Genomic DNA, 22,610 nt, shown 5'->3' on the forward strand with positions numbered 1-22,610 from the left:
ATAATAATAATAACAATAATAAATAATAATAACAATAAATAATAATAATAATAATAATAATAATAATAATAATAATAATAATGATAATAATAATAATAATCAGTCACAGCAGAAACGTCATAGTTTCATTTATAAAGATTGCTATATTCCGTGACGATGGCATGGCCTACCCTTAGAGTCCTTTAGTTAATGTAGCGTCAATATGGCGTTCCCGTTGATGTAGCGCCTGCAACAATGAGAGAGCAGGCAACTTACAGGTGTACTAACTACTACAATGTGCTCCCAGCGGGAACTACTACTACAATCAGCGTTGCTCTCAGGAGGATTTCATCAGAATATACTCTCACAAGCCCATTTAATCCATCGTTCAAAGCAACAGTCATCATGCTCAAATAAAAAGTGCAATTTAAGATTACAACATATGCACTATTGTACAACACATCAAATCCAATGCAAGAGTCGGGTACCCATCACGAGGGTCAAAGAACTAATTACATGGTAAGCCAATCAAGAGTGGTTGGTTGACCTAACTAGAGGACTTCCGCCGAAAAGGAAGGGACCAATTCTCAACAAATGGATAAGACCTCGGAAACGTAATTTACTCATTGCCCAAGTTTAGAGACCCGTCCTTCATTAGTCTGATGCTCAGACTATTGAACCTCCCTCTCGAGTAGTGGCGTGAAGCCTTTCTCCAGTCTGTTCCAGTTTTCATCATTGCCACGAATTCATCATAGCTAATTCGTCCGTCCTGCAAAATACAAAAAGATTATACATGTCAATGGTTGAATGTAAGTTGGCCTCCAACGATAACATATATCGGTCACCTTGTCAGTGTCAACTTCTTGTAAAATATCATTCGCCACATCAATGCTGTCAGCAGCTCCATCTTCCGCCAATGCCTCCTGAAGCTCCTCTGGCTCGATATAGCCATTCTCATCCTTGTCAAAATATGAGAAGGCTCTTCTGAGATGCTCGTCATTAGCCATCCTTTGTAAATGAATAGATACCGCAACAAACTCTCCATAGTCTAGGGTTCCTTTACCAGTGGCATCCACCTGTTTGGTCAAACTCAGATCAATCAGATTATGCAGTCTTACTCTTCTGAGCAAGCAGCATTGTCAAACGGAAGCAATCAATAACATTGCAGTACATGGTGCCTACATCCTTTGCAAAATTGTCAAGCATGTTCACGGAGTTACAATGAGCTCAGGACCTTCATTTGCTCAAGCAAGATATATGACCCGAGCATGAAGAGTTCTTTAGCTAGTTTAAATAAAATAAGCTAACCAGACTGCACAAGTACGATGTGGGCGTAACATGTCAGTAAACCCTCGGATTTAAGCAAACCTTTGGTTGCCCTCCAACTTGTTGTAAACTGCTAGTCTTGTAGGCTTTGAACCTCCCCTAATTGGTATAAGAGGCACCTTTGACAGTCCAGAGCCTTGACAATTCTGTTGACTGCAGTCCGTATCAACTTCAAGTCAAAATAGCAAGTAAATTAGCTGGCCTTGCTGCAAATAGTGCTGGTTGCTCAAAATAGACCAACATCGGGCTCAAAGAGGCCCTAAACTGGCTCAAAACATAACAAAATGAGGCTAAAAAGGGCCCAAATAGAACTTAAAACGACCATAATATGGCTGACCAAGTCCAGCACTTGTCAACCTGGTCTAGACTCAATCAGGGTCTGTTTGGGTCTAATCCACTTGGAACGAAACAAGTTTAAGAAATTAGTTGAAGCGTCAATGTACTTCAATATGGCAAGTGTTCTAAAATGTGGTCTACGAGGCCACATATGCAGTATAAGAAATTAGCTGAAGCATCAATGTACTTCAATATGGCAAGTAAGTGTTCTAAAATGTGGTCTACGAGGCCACATATGCATATGTGGCCAGTGATATGGCCACATCACAAAACCAAATTCATAGAGCATGTGCAGCCTCAAGATGCACTCTCATCACATATGTGGCCATATGTTTATGTGGCTGCTTATTAAATCTGTACAAACAGCGGCATAGACATGCAGTATAAGAAATTAGCTGAAGCATCAATGAACTTCAATATGGCAAGTAAGTGTTCTAAAATGTGGTCTACGAGGCCACATATGCATATGTGGCCAGTGATATGGCCACATCACAAAACCAAATTCATAGAGCATGTGCAGCCTCAAGATGCACTCTCATCACATATGTGGCCATATGTTTATGTGGCTGCTTATTAAATCTGTACAAACAGCGGCATAGACATGCAGTATAAGAAATTAGCTGAAGCATCAATGAACTTCAATATGGCAAGTAAGTGTTCTAAAATGTGGTCTACGAGGCCACATATGCATATGTGGCCAGTGATATGGCCATATCACAAAACCAAATTCATAGAGCATGTGCAGCCTCAAGATGCACTCTCATCACATATGTGGCCATATGTTTATGTGGCTGCTTATTAAATCTGTACAAACAGCGGCGTAGACACGTATATGCAGCCACCTATAACAATGAACTGGATATGTGGTTCACATATAGATGAATAAGTTATAGCTACCATCTGAGGTTTACATATCTTCCTAGGTATCATCATTTATTCTGGTATACTATATTGATAGTATTTAACATGGTCAATGAAGTTCTTAATTACAACACTTTTACATGGATTCTGTAGTGCGTCACTTTATATTGTTCCACATTTAAATCACATATATCTTTGTTGTTATTTTTTGATATTTTACTGTTTACTACATATATACTATACAGTGCCTTGACTGCCTACATACTGCAGCTGCTGCTCTTTAGAACAATGGCACCACAATATTGCACAACAAAGCTACTAATGGGCAGGGGAACTGATACTGAAGTATATATATAGTGCAACCAATTTGGACCTAATCAATATAGGCACTGGCAGCTACGGTGTGTCCTAAAATGCCATTAGACTCAGTTGGACTGATTAAATTAATTTTCAACTGAGTCTGGTCTTGCCAATCTGATCCTGTTGATATCAAGTTTTCACCATTGGTCGATTCCAATTCCGATTTCAATGTCATGACCTATAGTTCAAAAGATATGGTCAGTATACCACAATAATCAAATCCATATAACCATTCTCTCTGTCTAGGATTTTATTATTCAATATATGTAATTCATGGCTGTGACAACATTAGCATTGTTCTCTTCAATTTTGTCTTTCAATGATGTTGGTTTTCCAGTGACTAGTTAAGAGACAAAGGAGAATGACCACAACCAATGTTTCCATGGATCTCGTTTGCTGCATGACCTTGCAAGGTGATAGCAACAAAATAGATTGACTAAATTTTATGAGTTTTAGCATAAAATAGAAATTAGTAGCTTATTGCAATGTTAAACATTCTTTTATCCTTTACTTTTGAGGGGTAAAAAGAGAATTTAATGAATATAGCTCAATGGAACCCAAAATTCAAAAACAAAACCGACTGATATAACTTTTGACTTATGACGTTTCTCAAACACTTCTTATGTAAATCCGATGATACAAATTTCATTTTTAGGTTGTCAAACCTCATTTCACAGAAACTTCTTTAATTTTGTTTCTGTTTGACTTGACCTGGCCCAGTTCAACCTGATATAATAGATCTCATTTTCAACGTAAAGTTTAAGAATTCAGATCAGTTTGGCCTCAAGTTGAGAGATATAGTTGCATGTCAGGTTCATAGCAAGTAATTAAACAATCTGTGATATATAGTACAATATCTTCCAACAGATCAAGAAGGGAAGATAAAACTGTTCCTATTTGATCTGTCACAGTACAGTCTTGACTGATAAGATGCCGAGAAGCTTGAATGTCTCAGGTCAAAAGCTAAGATGTACATTTTTCTTTGCTTTGAAGAATTGTTAAGAGCTTAGAACTCCAAGATTATTGTATCTATGAATTTAGGTAATCCATGTAGTTAGAACTCAAAATAAATGAAACATTTATTCACTAGTGACCTCTTTATCCTTCAGTTGCAAACTAGTGGACTGCACAGCAAACCTAGGCCTGAAATCCAGTGTAAAAAGATAGACTACAATTATAAGTTTGAACTTTCTAAGTCAAAGCATCAAATATAATTGGATTTGGAACAAGTACTAAATGGAGCACACTGTTGTCAAGCTGAATGCATCTGATACATGGCAGGCGACCATTATTTTTGTTGTCGTGCCTAGGGTAAAAAGCATTTTAGGAACAAACAAATAGGAATTGAATACACTTACAGCTTCAATTAGCATCTGCACTTCAGACTCCACAAGATGGGAACTGGATTTTGCAAGCCCAGTTTTGAGTTCCTCATATGAAACAATACCATCATTGTCAACATCCATCATCTTAAAAAGCTCTTTTATATCTTCAACTTCTTCAGTGGATAAATGATCAGCGATAACCTAGTTTTGCAAGAAAATATTCCATCAAAATTAGAAGAAGATTTGGAGAGCTGAGACTCATAACATGGTTTTCAAACATCTGATGACATAATTTAAGAAAATATCAACAAACCCTTAAAGCTCTCCTCTTGAAACGATTCATCCTTGAAAATTGTTTGAGCCTCGACTTAACCACATCCCCTAGAGGTACATTTGGAGCTTTTTTAGCATCTTGAAGCCAAGGATGTTCTGCAAGAAAGAAGAATAAATAAGGATCACTTCGACATAATGTGTGGGTGGGAAGAAACATAAAATAGTCACCAACTTGGAGAACACTGTACTGTACTAGAAAATAGTCATAGTGCAATTGATGCACACTGTACTCGGTGATTTTCAATTTATAATGTGACATGCATGTGCTTTCAAAACCATTTTATACGACAATTCATTACTATTATGTCCATGCACATGCATTATTGCCAAGATTGTAGCTGAAGCAATCAAGGCACTAAAGCACACAATCTGTTTGGCATAGTTGGCAATGAGTGAATTTTGTTATTTGTCTACAAAGGCAACTCATAGTTTAGATATTTAGTCTTGTAATTATCTTCGAGACATTTATAGAATAGTATGTCATTTGTTATTTAACAATCTTCACTGTACTAGCATCCCCGTTTACCTACTGGTCTACAGTCTTGTAGTTTATGAGTAAATCCAATAATTTTACGTAGAACATGCTTTCTGTTGCAAATTAACATTTTAAAATGTATGCCTTCATGCATGAACATTACTTTTCATCTATTAACCTCACAGAGTCCTGACACATGGCAACAATAACTGCTATGATGAACCAGCTATAGTTAACTGCCATCACGCATAATAAAAATGAGATTAACTCTCATAAACAATAATATCACAGACTTGTAGGTCCAAAATGGGAGCCACATTCTTTCTAGAACTCACAAATAAAAAGCTGCATGTCATAGCGATACTGGATACCCCTGGGATGGGAATTTGACATGAGATAGAGATTTCACATCCACCAATTATCAATCCATTTCTGCTAAGAAACTATAACTTTTAACCAACAATTTATATTTGATTGAAAGATAGAAGTTAATCTTGAACTTCAGATGGGCATGAAAAAAATGAAGTTAATCTTGAACTTCAGATGGGCATGAAAAACATGAAGTTAATCTTGAACTTCATGTTAACTTATAGAACCAAGGATTAAGATTTCGCCTGGACCGATCCGCAATGACCGACACCTACCACCCTTTTTGGATGGTCCGGGTCAGTTTATTTTTTTCTGTAAGATCCATATCAATGCATTTCACAGCCATTCAAGAGCATGGCAGCACTGGGCGTTGCCCATGCCACACGCCTGCTGCTGCCTATTGCCAGGTCGGTACTTCCCCTCCATCTCCTCCTCATCGTCTGATAAAAAGACCCCTAGGGTTTTATCATAGAAGAAGAGGAAAGAAAGAATATGATAACTTCGAGGGGATCGGCCTCCTTGATCACTCAAAAGCTGGAATACTATTTCATAGATGATGAAAGAAAAAGATACATCTATATTTATAGAGTTCCACCCCTGAGTCCATCAGGACTTGGACTCCTAATAAAATAAATAAATCTCAAATAAGTCTCTATCCGACTCTTACTAGACTAGAAAAACTTAGAAAATAAGAGGGATCTTAACAATTCCTCCCCCTTCAAATTAGCCTTGTCCTCAAGGCTGAGTAGCATCAAACTCTGGGAGCTTCTCTTTCAGCACTTCAGTCATAGGATATCTACAGTGCATCCCAACCCGTTGATCAAGTAAGTAGGGTCTCCACTTCGTGATAGTGTAAGCTCGGTAACGATTGAAATCGACCATTATCGCTCGGTAACAATGCTCCAACGGTCAATTCTGCTCGGTAACAGTGCTCCAACAGTCAAATTGACCGTTGGAGTCATTTCTCATAGGTTTTTAAACCCTTCTTCTCCCATATTTCACTCTATTTCATTTTTATACTTTCTTAAACTATCTCAAACTCTTTTTTTCTCACATTTGTGCTCTCCTAGACTCTGCAAAATAACGATTTATGAATTGAATCGAGGCTAATTTGGAAATATTAAGAAGAAGAACTTTTTAATTAAGAGGTATGCATTATCTTTCTTTAATTAGAGAGTAATTAAGATCTTTAATATTATGATTAGTATATTTAATATTGATTAAATCAAAATTAGACACTTAATAGGTCAAATATTTATATTCGTGCATATTAAATATTGAAAGATATTTATGATAGTAAAATAAGTTTAATTAGGTTTTATTAAAGTTATTGAATGCTGCGATTAATCATTTTAATGATGATTTAATTTAAATTTGATCGATTTTATGTCAATTTAATGTGTTTAATATCAATTAAAGTGTTTGCCATGTTTATAGTATTGAAAGAGAAGTAATTAGTGGATAATTAACTATGTTAATCATGTAATTAGTATATCTAATGATGATTTCATCGTAATTTGAACTATATTGGATCAAAATTACATATTTAATGTTTCTTTTATGTGTTTGACATATTTATGATGGTAAAATATGTTTAATTAGATTTTATTAAAGTTATTTAATGTTACGATTAGTTATTTTAATGATGATTTAATCAAAATTTGATCGATTTTAAATCAATTTAATGTCTTTAATACCTATTAGGGTGTTTGACATATTTATAGTGTTGAAAGAGAAGTAATTAGTGGATAATTAACTATGTTAATTAGGTGATTAGTGTATCTAATGATGATTTTATCATAATTTGACCCATATTGGATCAAAATTATGTATTTAATACTTCTTTTATGTATGTAACATATTTATGATAATAAAATAGAATTAGTTATGTTTTAATAAAATTATTTAATGCTGCGATTAGTGATTTTTTATCGATATTTGGTCAATTCAATATGTTTATACTTTATAACTTATTTGATTTAAATTTGGTAAGATCATGACACCAAAGGAACAACCATATGAGGATGCATGGGTTCATGCACGCAAGATAGATGGAACCATCATCATTGGCAATATATTTATTGTGACTACATTGGTAAGGATGAAGGAATAACTCGAGTGAAGATGCATTTGACCGACGGATATCCTGATATTACAAAATGTAAGAAGATTCCGACGAAGATCCGTAAATTATTTCAAAACAAGCTACAACAAGCAAAGGAAGATACAATAAAAAAGAAGGCAAGATTTGAGGAAGAATATTATAGGGCTACACAGGAACCAGTTTATGATCAGTATGAGGGTTGCGACGATCAAGTCGACCCGGATCTCACAGTTGGGATTCGTGCATCGTTGGAGCATCAGTATATGGTCAACGAAGCAATGAGGCATCGACGACCTGATTCACAATTGAAGCATGGCAGTGGTAGTGGAATCCAAAGATCGACCGGCATGAAGCAACCAACTGCTCCTTAGTTAGGCCGCACTAGTAGCATGAGGTATGGTGGACTCCATGGTTTTATGAGAGGTCTTGGTAGGAGGTCCACACTAGATATTGTTGATATTGATCCGCAAGCCTATCCCCCACAAACAGCGAAACAAACACGAATTGACGATGCATACATAAAAGAAAAGAAGCAGGATATCGGGAAGACAATTTCAAAATGGTTCAACTTCCACAGGATTTCAGCCAACACAGCCCAAGGTCCATATTATCAGAGCATGGTCTCTTTTATTCAAAAGTATGGCACGGGGATCCAATCTCCAACACCGAGGGGGATTTACGACGTGTACTTAGATGAGGAGGTGGCAGAACTAAAGGATTGGATCAAATCCTTCAAGAGACAATGAGACGAATATGGAGTGATACTGATGTGTGACAGTTAGACAGGACCAACAAGAATGAGTATCATCAACTTTCTTGTTTATTGCAATAGAAGAGTGGTGTTTCATAAGTCAGTTAATGCTTCTGAAAAGAACCAAGATGCAAACAACATTGAGAGCTTGATGGACACTATAGTAGAGGATATCAGACAACGATATGTTGTCCAAATAATAATCGACGATGGAGCGAATTTCAAGAAGGTCGATTTGCAATTGATAGAAAAAAGAAAAACTTTGCTTTGGACTTCATGTGTAGCTCATTGCATAGATCTAATATTGAAGGATATTGGTGAGCTAGAGACGGTCAAGAATTGTGTAGCTCGAGCACAATCAATTACAAAGTTTATAAATAATCATCATTAGGTCCACGCTTTAATGCAAAAGTATGCAAACGGTGAGATACTCCGACCTGGAATTACTCGGTTTACTACCAATTTTATTGCATTAAAGTCATTACAGCAAAAAAAACATGGCTTGAAGGTAATGGTCACCTCACAAGAGTGGTCTAATTCCAGATATTCGAGATTGAGCGATGGAAAGAAGATAAAAAAGTTCATTCTTTCCTCTAGATTTTGGGAGACCACGATAGAAATCATAAAAGATGTGGAACCACGTTATATTGTTCTCCGTAAGATCGATATGGACAAGCGTCCATAGATGTCGTATCTTAAATATATGATGATTTCAGCAAGAAAGGAGATCAGAAAAGCATTCAAAGATGATTTTAAGGCAGACCAATACGTACGGATCATTTATTGTCGGACTGAAGTTTATATGGATCAAGATATCCATAATACAGGTAAATTCATATACAGAATAATTTAATTTATTATTTTTTAGATAATAAAAAATCATACTAACAAAATTATGTCTTGTAGCGTATTATATAAATCCGACAATTCAATATCAGTATGCTTTCGGAACGCAAAATGATTTACTAACAACACTACGAAATGTTATATATCAACTCTTGCCAAACACTACCAATGCAACCGATGCTCTTATGGAGGGTCGATTATTTCGAGAAACAATTGGTTCATTCTCCGACGTTGTAGCTATATCGTGTCGTTACACTATAGATCCTAGTAAAGAAAAGTTACACATATTGATTATCAATTATATTTAATGTTAATTATTTGTTATGCTAATAAAATCTTATTTATATCTTTTTACAGTCGAATGGTGGCTATAATTTAGAGGGCATGCAACACATTTAAGGAAGGTTATCATTTGTGGACTTTCACAGACGACAACATCTAGTGGTTGCGAACGTAATTGGTCAACGTTTGCATTGATTCACACGAAGGTCCGCAACAAACTCTCCTACAGACGGTTAGAGAAACTGGTATATGTCCATTATAACATGCGGCTAAGATTGTGATGTGCTGAGCTGGATTAAAGAGCCAGAGGAACAAGATATTGATCTCATCGACCTCCAATTCAACAACGAAGATTCAGAGCCGATGTTAGATTGGGTTGAAGCAGTAGAGAACCAAGAGGATCCTCTATTTGATAAGGCGGGAGATCCTCGGCGTCCTTCACGTTTTATCACCTTGGCAATAAAAGAAGAAGAAGCACAACCCCAACAAGTGGAAAATCCCCCTCGATCACAACGTGGCAGGAGTCAAACAACATCGAGTCAAACTGTTCAAGGAACTACAAACACCTAACGGTCACAGTCGTCCGCCTAGCATGCAAAGGCAAAGGGGAAGGCAATAGCATCAGTCACATCGTTGGAAAGAATCGAGTCGGACGACGAGACACCTTCACAATCACATTCAGCAACTCGCTCGATCCAGAGACATGATAACAATACGGACAACAATACCTCGATGGATGATGGCGGTGATATCGGGCAGTCGTTGGTCTCGTCTACACAACTTGAGGGTGGTGCATGGACCGAGGAGCAATATTTTACACATGCCACCCAAGATTTAGATCATGGAACTCGACAAGGTACTTGTCAAGTTTATGCACAGAAGGGGAAGAAGAAGGGTAAGGAGAAGGCAATGGATGAATTTGAGCAGATACGACAGAGCCTACATGATGTAGACACAGAAAGAAGCTCATCATATTCATAGTTGTCGTATTTTTTAGAATTATACGGGCAACAGCAATACAGTGATAGTTGGTCATCCTTCTCTGAGCAACAGTATGATACAGAGTAGCAGATCAGTAATGAAAGTAGAAGCTCTGACATTCACCAAAATATGCCTTAGGAGCTACCTTGGACAAATGTGATTCATCACGATCAGCATATGATTATCACCACATTGATGCATCAATGGCATACGGTGTACCAATCCACTATGTTGTGGGATCAATTTCATGATTGGATCCAACAAACATATCATATTGATATGCAGATGTATAGGATCGAGGACCCCAATCCACCACGCTGTCACGAACTTAGCTGGTTTTTCCTAAGTCGTGCGGCACCCTTGCGTGTCCGTCCGCAAATGTTAGCCTCCCCAAAACCTCTCATGGTCTCTTAGGACCTACAAAAAAAGAAAACGAGTAAGAGAAAGCGCCTCACTCGGGATTCAAAAGCAATCATTTCAGAAAATACTTCATAGCCAATGCAAATTACAAATAGACTTTACAAGATCTGAACGGTTGCACAACAAAGAGTCAAAATGGTCCACTACAGACTGAATATCTCTCACAAGTATCCACATGACACAACCTTTATTTACAAGCCTAAAACGGCCACCAAACCCAACTAAAATGAGGCTATTAAGCCTTCGACCGTCCCTCTACATGCTGTGCAAAGCATGAACAAACCAAAGGACACGGACATACATAAGCATTACAACAAACATCCTGTTTAGAATTTTGTCCGTGACATTCTCCCCTACTTATTCCTTCGACGTCCTCGTAGAAGCCTTTGCCGACACTACAACTCCTCGCCTTTGCTAAGTCTTCAATCTTCTGCTCTAGCTGCAATGCGCCTCTCGGCTCCCAGTTGCTCTCCCCTGCTGTTGTTGAGTAATCGAACTTTTGATCCGTCATGCTGCTTCAACTCGACAGTGACTCTGACTCTAGTGTGGGGTTGGCTAAGTTGTGTTGATCCGTGTTGGTTCCTGCGGATCCTTTAGATGAAGGAAAATACCATCCTTACTATGCGTCAGTCTCTCAAATGCCTCATACTGCTTGAACTGGGTGGATGCTTATTGGAGCTTTAACGAGCATCGCCTCATAAACTTTTGAAGTTTTGGATCCTTCCTCCATAAAATTTGCCCATCGACTCTTCTTTCACTTAGTTGTCACTTCCAAGTAGATTTGCATCACTTCCGCTTTCAATTAGCATTCTATTGAGAAATAAAACAGATAATCTACTCTCAGTAGCACTGATCACCATTGGTGAGGATTTGACAACTATTGTCTTCTATTATCTTCGAAGGGTCTTTGAACCTATACAGAGCTCCTCTACTGGATAGATAAGAGAATTAGGGTATTCGGTTTCACCCATTCTCTTAAGAGTTGAGAAGGCAAAGGTTACTTGACTTCACCCGCCTCCTCGAGGGTTGTACTCCATGCATCGAGCTGGTTACTGACCTTCGCATGCTCTTTGCTCACACTTCTAAAGCACTCGAAGTGTTTGCACTCCTTGCATTGAGTTAGTTACTATGATTCACTTTCTCAATGCCATCAAACTTTTGGAATGCAAAAAGTTTTCACCCCAACTTGGAGCAAGTCTCTTGTAGTTTTGGTCACCTCTAGGATTGTACCGTCTTCTCCATCAACCCTATCGTCTACTTCCCTGAGTAGCAAAGGTACAACACCACGTACTACTTGCTTCATTTCTTAGTCATGCACTCTTGCACGACCCGAAGCCCTTCACTTTCAGCTATCTTGATGAGAAGCTCGTTGACACCGGTCTTACGAAGTTCCTTGGCTTCTGTCCTTCAGCTTTGTCTCGGTACTTAGAGTTTGCCTCTGCATGCTCCACCTCCTCGACCTCTTTTACGACCAAGCGCTCTCCCTCCATGAGATCAAGGGATCGATGACTTCACGGAAGTCCCGCCTCTGCGGTACCTTGACGCTGTCATGCCCATGGCCCTACTATTCGTCACCTCACATCTGCATCCCTTTCTTCACGATCGATAGATCTGCCTCTGTGACACTCTTCCGAGTCCACCTCCATTCTAACCGATGCTTGATTTTGAGTAGCTAAGTCTCTTTGGACTCGTCGTCGCTTCCCCACCCTTTTCGACCTCTTGCTTCAACACCTCTGTGTTCTCCAAACAGTTCCCCTTTGGTCGATGGAAAGACAGACTGCAACTCCCATGCATGGCCTCTGCCATCATGTTGTAGGGTTTACACCGATTCTGTTCTCCTTAGCTTCCTTGGTAGCAACGTTCGCTTACTCGATTTTGTCCTCTGACTTGTCAGGCTACCTTAAGCGAATATGGGCTCTGGAGTAGTCCAACTCTCCAACTGCTTTGATCATACCTCTGCATGATCAAGTCTCTCCCATGGGACTCACTGGTACTTGCATTCGAACTTTTCCCTCAGTAGTACACAGCCCCCATATGCTGATGACCAAGGCTTTCATCCGATACAAAATTCGATACACGCACGGAAGACCCGCCACTTCGGAGACCACCATCCCCTTGGACTACTTCGACTTGCTGAACAAACTGTGCATTGTTCTGCCTCCTGCAAACGCACTTGCTAGATTGTGACTCCACGTTAATACAGCCCCCGCTACACCACTCAAGGCCTAGCAACATGCTAAACTCGCTGCACACTTCAACCTCTTACGGATGTATCCTTCTCATGCCGAAGAGAAAGTTTCAATGCTCCATGGCGCTGAGTTTCGGTCGCCTTGGATGACCGCGAACATTCCATCGTCCGCATACAAGCCCTTGCATGAGTACCAAATTCTTCGAGTTAGCAATTTCCCTCACCTCTGTTAGCTTTGCACAACTCTTTCGGTCGCTAAGCAACTCATACCACCTTGCATGGTCTCATCTTTGGACTCGTCGTCACTTCCCCACCCTTTTCGACCTCCTGCTTCAACACCTCTGTGTTCTCCAAACAGTTCCTCTTTGGTCGATGGAAAGACAGACTGCAACTCCTATGCATGGCCTCTGCCATCATATTGTAGGGTTTACACCGATTCTGTTCTCCTTAGCTTCCTTGGTAGCAACGTTCGCTTACTCGATCTTGTCCTCTGACTTGTCAGGCTACCTTAAGCGAATATGGGCTCTGGAGTAGTCCAACTCTCCAACTGCTTTGATCATACCTCTACATGATCAAGTCTCTCCCATGGGACTCATTGGTACTTGCATTCGAACTTTTCCCTCAGTAGTACACAGCCCCATATGCTGATGACCAAGGCTTTCATCCGATACAAAATTCGATACACGCACGGAAGACCCGCCACTTCGGAGACCACCATCCCCTTGGACTACTTCGACTTGCTGAACAAATTGTGCATTGTTCTGCCTCCTACAAACGCACTTGCTAGATTGCGACTCCACGTTAATACAGCCCCCGCTACACCACTCAAGGCCTAGCAACATGCTAAACTTGCTGCACACTTCAACCTCCTACGGATGTATCCTTCTCATGCCGAAGAGAAAGTTTAAATGCTCCATGGCGCCGAGTTTCGGTCACCTTGGGATGACCGCGAACATTCCATCGTCCGCATATAAGCCCTTGCATGAGTACCGAATTCTTCGAGTTAGCAATTTCCCTCACCTCTGTTAGCTTTGCACAACTCTTTCGGTCGCTAAGCAACTCATTCCACCTTGCATGGTCTCATCCTTTACCAAGCGCATTGCTTGCCTTGAGCACCATTAAGTATAGTTGTCAACGTCGAGCCGTAGCTCGAACTCAGTCATCCCAACCTTTGTGCGCTACGCATTCTTCCAAGCTTGCTTGTTCTCGTGGTGCCTCTTGCGCGAAGGGTTGGCCATTCCTCTAAATGTCAATCTCAGATGCCCGCTCCTCCGAGCGACTCCTTTTTCCCTACATCTCCATGCCCGTTTTCTCCCAAACAGTCATGTGTGTTGACTGCCCTCAACGCAGCCCAGCTAGGTCCCCCACGTTTGCATGCCAAGTGTTTCTATGAGTGTTTGTCCCGCTCTGATACCATCTGTCACGGACTTAGTTGGTTTTGCCTAAATCGTGCGGCACCCATGCGTGTTCGTCCGCAAAGGTCAGCCTCCACGAAACCTCTCATGGTCCCTTAGGACCTACAAAAAAAGAAAACGGGTTAGAGAAAGCGCCTCACTCGGGATTCACAAGCAATCATTTCAGAAAACACTTCATAGCCAATGCAACTTACAAACAAACTTTATAAGCTCTGAACGGTTGCACAACAAAGAGTCAAAATGGTACACGATACCGTACCATACCAAGCCAAGCTCGAAACACCGGTACGGTACGGTATTTCAATCCTTGATCGTGAGCGGTCAAGGGCTAAGGTTGCAGCGGCTATTGTCAATGCCGATAGCAAAGAAGGAAACAATGGTGATCGGCGGTTACAGTAGAAGGTGTGACGAGGCGATAGGGGATTTGCCTTGTTTCTGGCGCTGCATGGGGTGAGACGTTGGCGGCGCCAAGGGATCACAAGCAGTCGAGGGCTAAGGCTGCAACGACTGCTGTCAAAGCCGGTGGAGAAGAAGGAAACAACGGTGATTGGCGTGAGGGGTTGCCCTGTTTCGATCGCTGTGTGGAGGAAAGGCTCCTGCCGAGGCTGAGAGCCAACGGTGGTGGCGCGGTTGGGAGCAGTGTCGCCGAGGGCTAGGGGCAGCAAGAGGGTGGTCCGCTGGCTGGGAAACAACAACGATTGGAGTGGGGGTGGTCAGCGACGATGGCCCTTTCTCACTCGAGTGGGATGGGGCGCTACTACCGGTTGTTATTTTGAAGGCAAGGCTTGATGACAACTACGGCGGCGATATGATGTGAGGAATTGCAATGGGAATGCCGAGGATTGCTGCTCTAATACCAGATGATAAGACCCCTAGGGTTTTATCATAGAAGAAGAGGAAAGAAATGGGATGATCACTTCGAGGATATTGGCCTCCTTGATCACTTCGAGGGCATCGACCTCCTAGGATTTGTCATAAGCTGGAATACTATTTCATAGATGATGAAAAGAAATAAATACATCAATATTTATAGAGTTCCACCCTTGAGTCCATCAGAACTTGAACTCCTAATAAAATAAATAAATCTCAAATAAGCTCCTATCCGACTCTTACTAGACTAGAAAAACTTAGAAAATAAAAGGGATCATAACATCGTCCTCTTTTCTTTATTCTTCTCCTTCCTCCTGCTTCATTCTCCTTCTTCTCCTTCCTCCCTCCTTTCTTTCCTTCCTTTTACCTTCTGCTTCCTTCTTCTTCCACCCTCGTAGCAGCACAGTGGTACATGCTGACATATTATGTGTTGGTACACCAGCATTAGTCAAACCTATACTGGTCCAACCAACCATGGACTGAAATGGGTCCGGACCTGAAATTGAGTTCCTTGAATGGTACAACAAAATCAATGTTTAGGAGAACTTATTAAGCATTGTTTCAGTTATGCTAGTCCCTCAAATATCACATTATTATCTTGCTTTTCTCTTTCAATACCTGCAATAATTCTACAATGAAGGAGGGTTTATATTAGATATTTGGGCAACTAATCAGTACAAAATCGATGAGGGAAGTAATAAATCCAATTCAACTTACTCTGCCTTTCCACATACAATGTGTGCAGACATGAAATTGTGTTTTGATCAATATCAGATGAAACATTGGTTTGACAGTTCAGAATTTAATTCAAGTAAAACAAGGACAACATGGCATCAAAGAGGATAGTACTGATTCTTTTGAAAAACCCTTCATCAACAATTTATTTTCAACATTACTATCCTAATCGTTTCTTTTCCACTATCACCCTGTTGGTGCAATATAAAGACTTACAACCTACATAGATGCATACCAGGATCTACTCTGATACCAGATAGCCCAGATGTTTATGAGGAACACCCACAAAGAGAGAAGAAAATCATTTCACATTTCACAACATGGCAATTAGGATCTACTCTAATGCACAACCTAATTAAACTATGATGTGCATCATCTTATATAATGTTGTGTCCTCTTCTTTTTTATCTTTCTTTCATTTGCTTGTTCAGAAAGCCTTCTATCTTTGTGATAAGAATTGGAATTTCAGGAACCTAATGAGGATCACACATTAGTCTCCTGAAAGGGTAGTATGGCACTGTGTTTTGTCCCCAATTATTGACGCCCACTAATCGGCCATGTACAGTTGAGGAACTGATATGGATCACTAACCTGTCATAGCAATATTTTGGCACACAATTTACCCATAATTTGTATTGTATTAAAAAATACTTAGCAGAAGATTTCTTATTTTTAAGTGTACCAATCACTTACTTTCAGACTTGAAAGTTCACTGTTCTCATAGGAAACTAATCTGTAAATCACAGATATTCTAGAAGAACTTGGTTTTAGTTCAATTACCATTTCACCAATATGAGAAGCTCACATATTTTTTGTTATTGCATCTGCCCATAATCCAAGATGACTACATACCAAATGCTTAAGTTATAGATGATATAATCGGTTAAACACTCTTGCTAACCAAAAATCTGGTATTTGGGAATAATCAGATGTTTCAAGATAATGATTTTAAAGCTGATCATTAGAAACAAACTTATACTCAATGCTTCAACCTAAAAGTTTTAAAGAGAAAAAAAGGGGGAAAAAAGTAGAAACTGCTATATACAGTACCAGGGTCGAAAATAAAAATCAAAAACCTATTTCAAATGAGAAAAACATCACTATAGACAAAGATGAGCCACTAGAATCATCATATCAACAATTACTAACTACACCTGTAAAAATAGTATGTTCCAATTCACCGGCAGATATCTACTGTTTAGAGTAGAACACGATGCTAAACTATTTGAGAAAGTAATTAAATAGTTGGCTTTAATCCATTTCAATTATTTGAGAGTCTAGAAACGAAAAGAAGTCCTTGACTGATTCATATTTGAGTCAGGAAATTGTGCTAGTAATTGATATTGAGATTGCAGAACTTGATCCAACAAACTATATTCGAACTCCTCCGCTAGAATGATGAGATCAAACTTGTTTTACTTAGGAAGCACATGCTCATGGAAAACTTCACTTTCTATCCAAAGCACATTATTTGATACAACAACAACAACAAAACCGCAAGTCCCAACTATTTGGGGTCAGTTATATAGATCTTTTGCCACTATTGAAATATGTGAAAGGTCATATGTTTGGTTAAGATTAGAATATTTATATCTTTACTTGTAGTTTTTATTAAAATATTTTTATGTCTTCATCTACCTCTCCTCATACCACTAACATTAATCATCTCAACTCTTCTAATTATCGCCTCCGTCGATCTCCTAAATACATGTTCATACCATCTTAAACAATTCTCTCTGTATCCTCTATCGAAGTAATACCTAGTTGTTCACGAATAAGCATATTTCTTTTTCTATCTTTCCTATTAACTTCAGACATCCATCTCAATATTCTCATCTCAACAATACAAACTCTTTATTCATATTATTTCTTAACTAACACTCAGATCCATAAAGTATTGTTGGTCTAACAACTGTCATATAAAACTTTTCTTTTAATGTAATGCACATTGTTTGATAAATAATAATATTTATGGCATGTATCATCAATGCAATGTTTTGTTGTGTGTGCAAAATAGTACAAATTATCTTCCTAAAAGAATTTATTGAAGAGAAAAACACAACAGGAAAGTTGAGAACAACGAAAAAATCTGATCATGGACTCCATAGAAAGAATATAAGACTGACCTCTAGGCGTCCAATTGCAATGACTAAAGAAAATACAAAAGCAGAAAAGTGGCAAACAAATTTGATAGAATCAAAATTTTAAAACAAAGTTGACAAATTTATGTTTGTTAAATACAGAAACTGATAACCGATAATCCAAATGAAATAACTAATTCAAGTAGATGAATATAAGTTGATGGATGTAGAAAACTCAAGATTAAATTAAAAAAATCAAGATTAATGAACATGCAAATTGTTTAAGAAAATAAAAAGACAATCCAGTGCACAAGACTCAAGCCAACTCATGATCAAGGAAGGTGTATGCAACCTTGCTCCTGCAAGCAGATTACTCACTTAAAAGTCAGACCCTGGTCACCTGAGTTGTGAAGAAGCAACCTCATTGTGACACCAAGGTTCACTCTCTTCTTTAAATTCTAAGATATAATTTCAATTCAAAAACTTAGCATGAAAATTAAGTTCACAGAATCTGGCCTCCAATTTAGAACTAAAAGAATTTTATTAGAAAAGCTTACATTAAAGTCTACCTAGACACTAATCACTTCAAAAATATCCTCCCTTTCTAGCTTTAGCTTAGTTGTTTATGGAACTCAAAATCATGGCTATAAGGTGTACAAAAAACATTTAATTATTAGCACGAGAAAGTAATAAGGATGATTCAGAAAGCAGAATCTGCCAGACAATATTTTAAGTGCACAAATAACAGCAAAGTGGCAAAAAAGCCTCTTAAGTGGAAAAAATTTACAAGATTTACCATACCAAGCACTTGCTTTGCAGTTAGCCTAAGCTTTGGGTCATGTTCCAACATTTGCCGAACAAGATTCTTCGCATTTTCTGAAACACTTGGCCATGGTTCACGTTTGAAATCGATAAGCCCCCGCAGAATAGCTTGGGCAACTCCCTGTTCAGTTTCTGCAATTTAGACATTGTATTCCTCATCACAGAAAGCAATTTTACATGCAAATCTAAAAAGAGAAAACAGAGGTCACTCCAATAAAGAATAGCAAGCGCCTAGAGGGCAGTTGTGTTGCAAGTTTGCAAATATGAAGAATGGACATAGACACATCATCATCCAGACACATCAACACAGGAAATTTTTGAAAAAGTAGAAAAGATGCCACAAAAATCATTCATAAACTAGTAAGTATTATTAACGTATATTGATAGACTATGTTAAACTATAATGATCTATAATTTATAAAAGACTATGACAATTATATATGTAATCACAATGGCCCTTAACAAAAGTACTACAAGCTTGCACAAAATATTGAGGATAATTCACATTATAGTATCAAATATCCAAGAGACACATATTTTGACATTATTCACTAATACCTATTACCTAGAAGCAAATACATAGATGATATAAGCATCCCACATATACAGGCATAAGATAATATAAAAGTAAATATAGACATCCTAGTATGTTTTGAAGCAGTCCAATATGTTCTAAGAAGAATCCAACCAGTGTCAGTGTCTGACACAAACTAGGACACGATAAAAGCATTTTGAGGATTTCATAAGTTTGCAACTAAATAGCAGTAACAAGTGCTACATAAGATAGAAAATCATATATGGTTGGATTCCACTAGAAGAATAAACTTACCTGCCCAAAATGGGGGAACCCCACATAATAGAATATAGAGAATAACTCCAGCACTCCATATATCTATTTCTGGTCCATAATTCCGCTTTAGAACTTCAGGTGCCATGTAATATGGACTACCAACAATCTCAGAAAAACTTTCACCTGGAATAGCAAAATCTAATATTTAAGGCTTTCTAAATTTGAACACTGTGGTTGAGTTAAAAGGAAGAAAATTTACATATGTTACTGCATAGTTCTAAATTTGACACATCTACATGAATTCCCATAAGAACTAGATTAGATGATATTATCCTACAAAGATGATTATAAATTAAATTAAAATACTTCAATACTAAAAGCATATGCTAAACCTTACAAGTAATGCCTATGTAATTTCATATCCTATAGTTGAAAAATTTAAGGATCAAAACTTCTCTAATTAAATTTAAAGGTCCTTGAAAATTATTTTAGCAGTAAACACGAAACGATTCCATATACTTTGACCAAAATAAAATGTATCTATGCATGTATTTCATAGAAGTCATTAATATTACAGAAGCTGAATGCAATAGCCAGTTAACAAAAGTAAAAGAGTTGACAAAGCCACTGTGGTACTAACATTCCATTCAACTCAACTGCACCAAAATGAAAGCTTTATGGGTGAGATCTACAACTTGTCAAAGCTGTATACACACATGAAGATATGACTCAACGAGATACATCTACAGGAATCAGGCGATGCATATAATTTTTATCTAGCTTTGACATACTTTCCATTCAATAAGGAAGACCACACCAACACCAGCCAATTAATGCAATAACATTTTGACCATTTCTGAACACCAAACACAAATAAATTTTCATTCTATGAAAGAATTGATTTTCATGGTTCTTAATCTAAATTCTAAAGAAAACATAGTTGACAATACAAGGATAGCCTAGAGATCATATATAATTGTTGAAAAAAATTATGGCCTACACAGGCCTTAAACTAATGTAACTAATGACTTAATGAACTGCTTATTTACACCTCTATGTACCTCGTCTGATATGATTTGTTATCAACAATAAATTTCAGAGGAAATTAGAAGGATGACAAATACATAAAAGGCAGGATACAACTTGGTCTGGAAAGTCATACGACCATAGCACGCCGAGGCAAAAGTCATAATAGCATTAGAGCAACAATATTCTAATGGAGGTCAAAAGAATTTGACAAAGATGGGACACAAAAATAAGCCACACTTGAAGAAAAAGTAGAAATAATCAATGTGGATCCCCTTGATAATATTCATAACAAAAGGGAATGAGGAGCACAGTTTAGACCCACCATCATATCTCGGTGTATCTTGGTACCACAACTAACATTAGATTATCTTCACAAGTTACAATATGCATTACGATATCCATAATTTCATGAGCAAAAAACCAACAATAAATCCAAGTGTTACCAAAGTGCAATTTTGCCCTCTCCACAACAACTTGGATTCAAAAGCATTAAAAGAGACAAGTCTCAACAAATCAATGATCTAGTTTTCCTGTTTTTTCCTTTATTAGACACACCAAAGTGCAAATTTGCTGTCTAAAACAAAATGGCACGGGCTATAAGTGTGTTGCATGTTTCCAGTGGCTCTAATGTGACAAGCAAACTAACTCAGGCAAGTAGATTTGCCAGCTAACATTTATTCGGGACAAGAACAGTTGCAACTGATAAGCCTGAACTCCGGGCCAGTATTCTCACAAAGGCAAGCTCGATATCTTGACTCAGTTCAAAAGTGAGTCTTACGAAGTTCAGTGCATTCAACGAAATCTCCCACAGTACCATATAATCATAGATCCAGAGGGAAAGAAGACTCACCGGGTTTAAAGAAGATGGACAGCCCAAAATCGATGGCCTTCAAGGGCGAATTCTCCTTCTTGCTAGCAAAGAGAAAGTTCTCCGGCTTGAGGTCGCGATGGATCACGCCGTGCAGGTGACACAGCTGCACGACCTCGACGATCGTCCTGGTCACGGCCGCGGCCGCCCTTTCCGTATAGTGCCCCCTCGCCACGATCCGATCGAAGAGCTCCCCGCCCTCACAGAGCTCCATCACCAGGTGAACGGCGCCGTCGTCCTCCCGCGCCTCGCGCAGGGTCACAATGCTGGGGCTCCGAGGGAGGTGGCGCATGATGGCCACCTCCCGCCGCACGTCCTCGACGTCCACCGCCGTCCGGAGCTTGCGCTTCGAGATCGTCTTGCACGCGAGCAGCTCCCTGGTGTCCCGGTCCATGCAGAGGTAGGTGACGCCGAACTCGCCGCGGCCAAGCTCACGATCGAGTACATACTTCTCCTCGATCCCGCCGGCCGACCTCACGTCGCGGCTGAGGACGGTCAGCCGCTTGGAGTGGCCGGCGGCGGTCCCCCCACCGCCGCCGCGGTGGAGATTGTTCTTGCCGGCGGAGAGCTCGTGGTGGAAGTGGGTGCTGACGTCCTCTCGGGCGACGGCCGCTGGCGAACGGCAGCAGTTGCCCATTGTGTCGCCGGATCCGGCAAGGGTTTCGCTCCTGCACCGCCTTCACAGAAAGCAAGGAAGAAAATAGCTAGGGTTCTTATAAGGTCGGTCTCACATCATGGATGCGGAGCAGAGGGAGGAGAGCAAAGCAAGCTTCCAAGAATGGAATTTAAATCTAAAAGAAAAGAGAAAAGAAAGGCGGTGAAGAGAGTATAAATTAAGGAAAGGTCTGCTTTAGTCTGCTGCAAGCTGAGACCTTTGTCGGTTTATAACGGCCATCTGTTACAACGATTTCGGAAGAGGAACGATGCGTTATCATGTTATGCGCATAGTAACGGAGGGAACATACCACAAGAGGGAATGGGGGTCGTCGTCTCCACCGTAGGTTATGATTTTAATTGGCGATTGGCATGCTCTTGTTTTCAGAATTATATAATGCTGCTCGCAA

General features: G+C 39.3%; 1 protein-coding gene across 2 annotated transcripts; it reads right to left on the reverse strand.

Annotated features, from left to right (window-relative positions):
* Positions 1–366: 366 nt before the first annotated feature.
* LOC103974105 (calcium-dependent protein kinase 16) lies at positions 367–22,364 on the reverse strand. 2 transcript variants are annotated; one of them, XM_009388858.3, is made up of 7 exons: positions 21,529–22,359; positions 19,689–19,832; positions 18,839–18,991; positions 4,501–4,616; positions 4,221–4,388; positions 825–1,055; positions 367–748 (listed from the first exon to the last, which is right to left on the reverse strand). In XM_009388858.3, exons 1-7 carry the CDS (start codon positions 22,181–22,183, stop codon positions 599–601), a joined length of 1,617 nt encoding a protein of 538 aa, XP_009387133.2. In that variant the 5' UTR covers positions 22,184–22,359; the 3' UTR covers positions 367–598. The 2 variants fall into 2 exon arrangements, with proteins under 2 accessions (XP_009387133.2, XP_064977281.1); XM_065121209.1 differs by lacking the exons at positions 367–748; positions 825–1,055 and adding an exon at positions 1,167–1,474 and having other exon boundaries at positions 21,529–22,364.
* Positions 22,365–22,610: the final 246 nt, after the last annotated feature.

Source organism: Musa acuminata, chromosome BXJ2-8 (genome assembly GCF_036884655.1).
Source record: "Musa acuminata AAA Group cultivar baxijiao chromosome BXJ2-8, Cavendish_Baxijiao_AAA, whole genome shotgun sequence".
Lineage (NCBI taxonomy): Eukaryota > Viridiplantae > Streptophyta > Magnoliopsida > Zingiberales > Musaceae > Musa > Musa acuminata.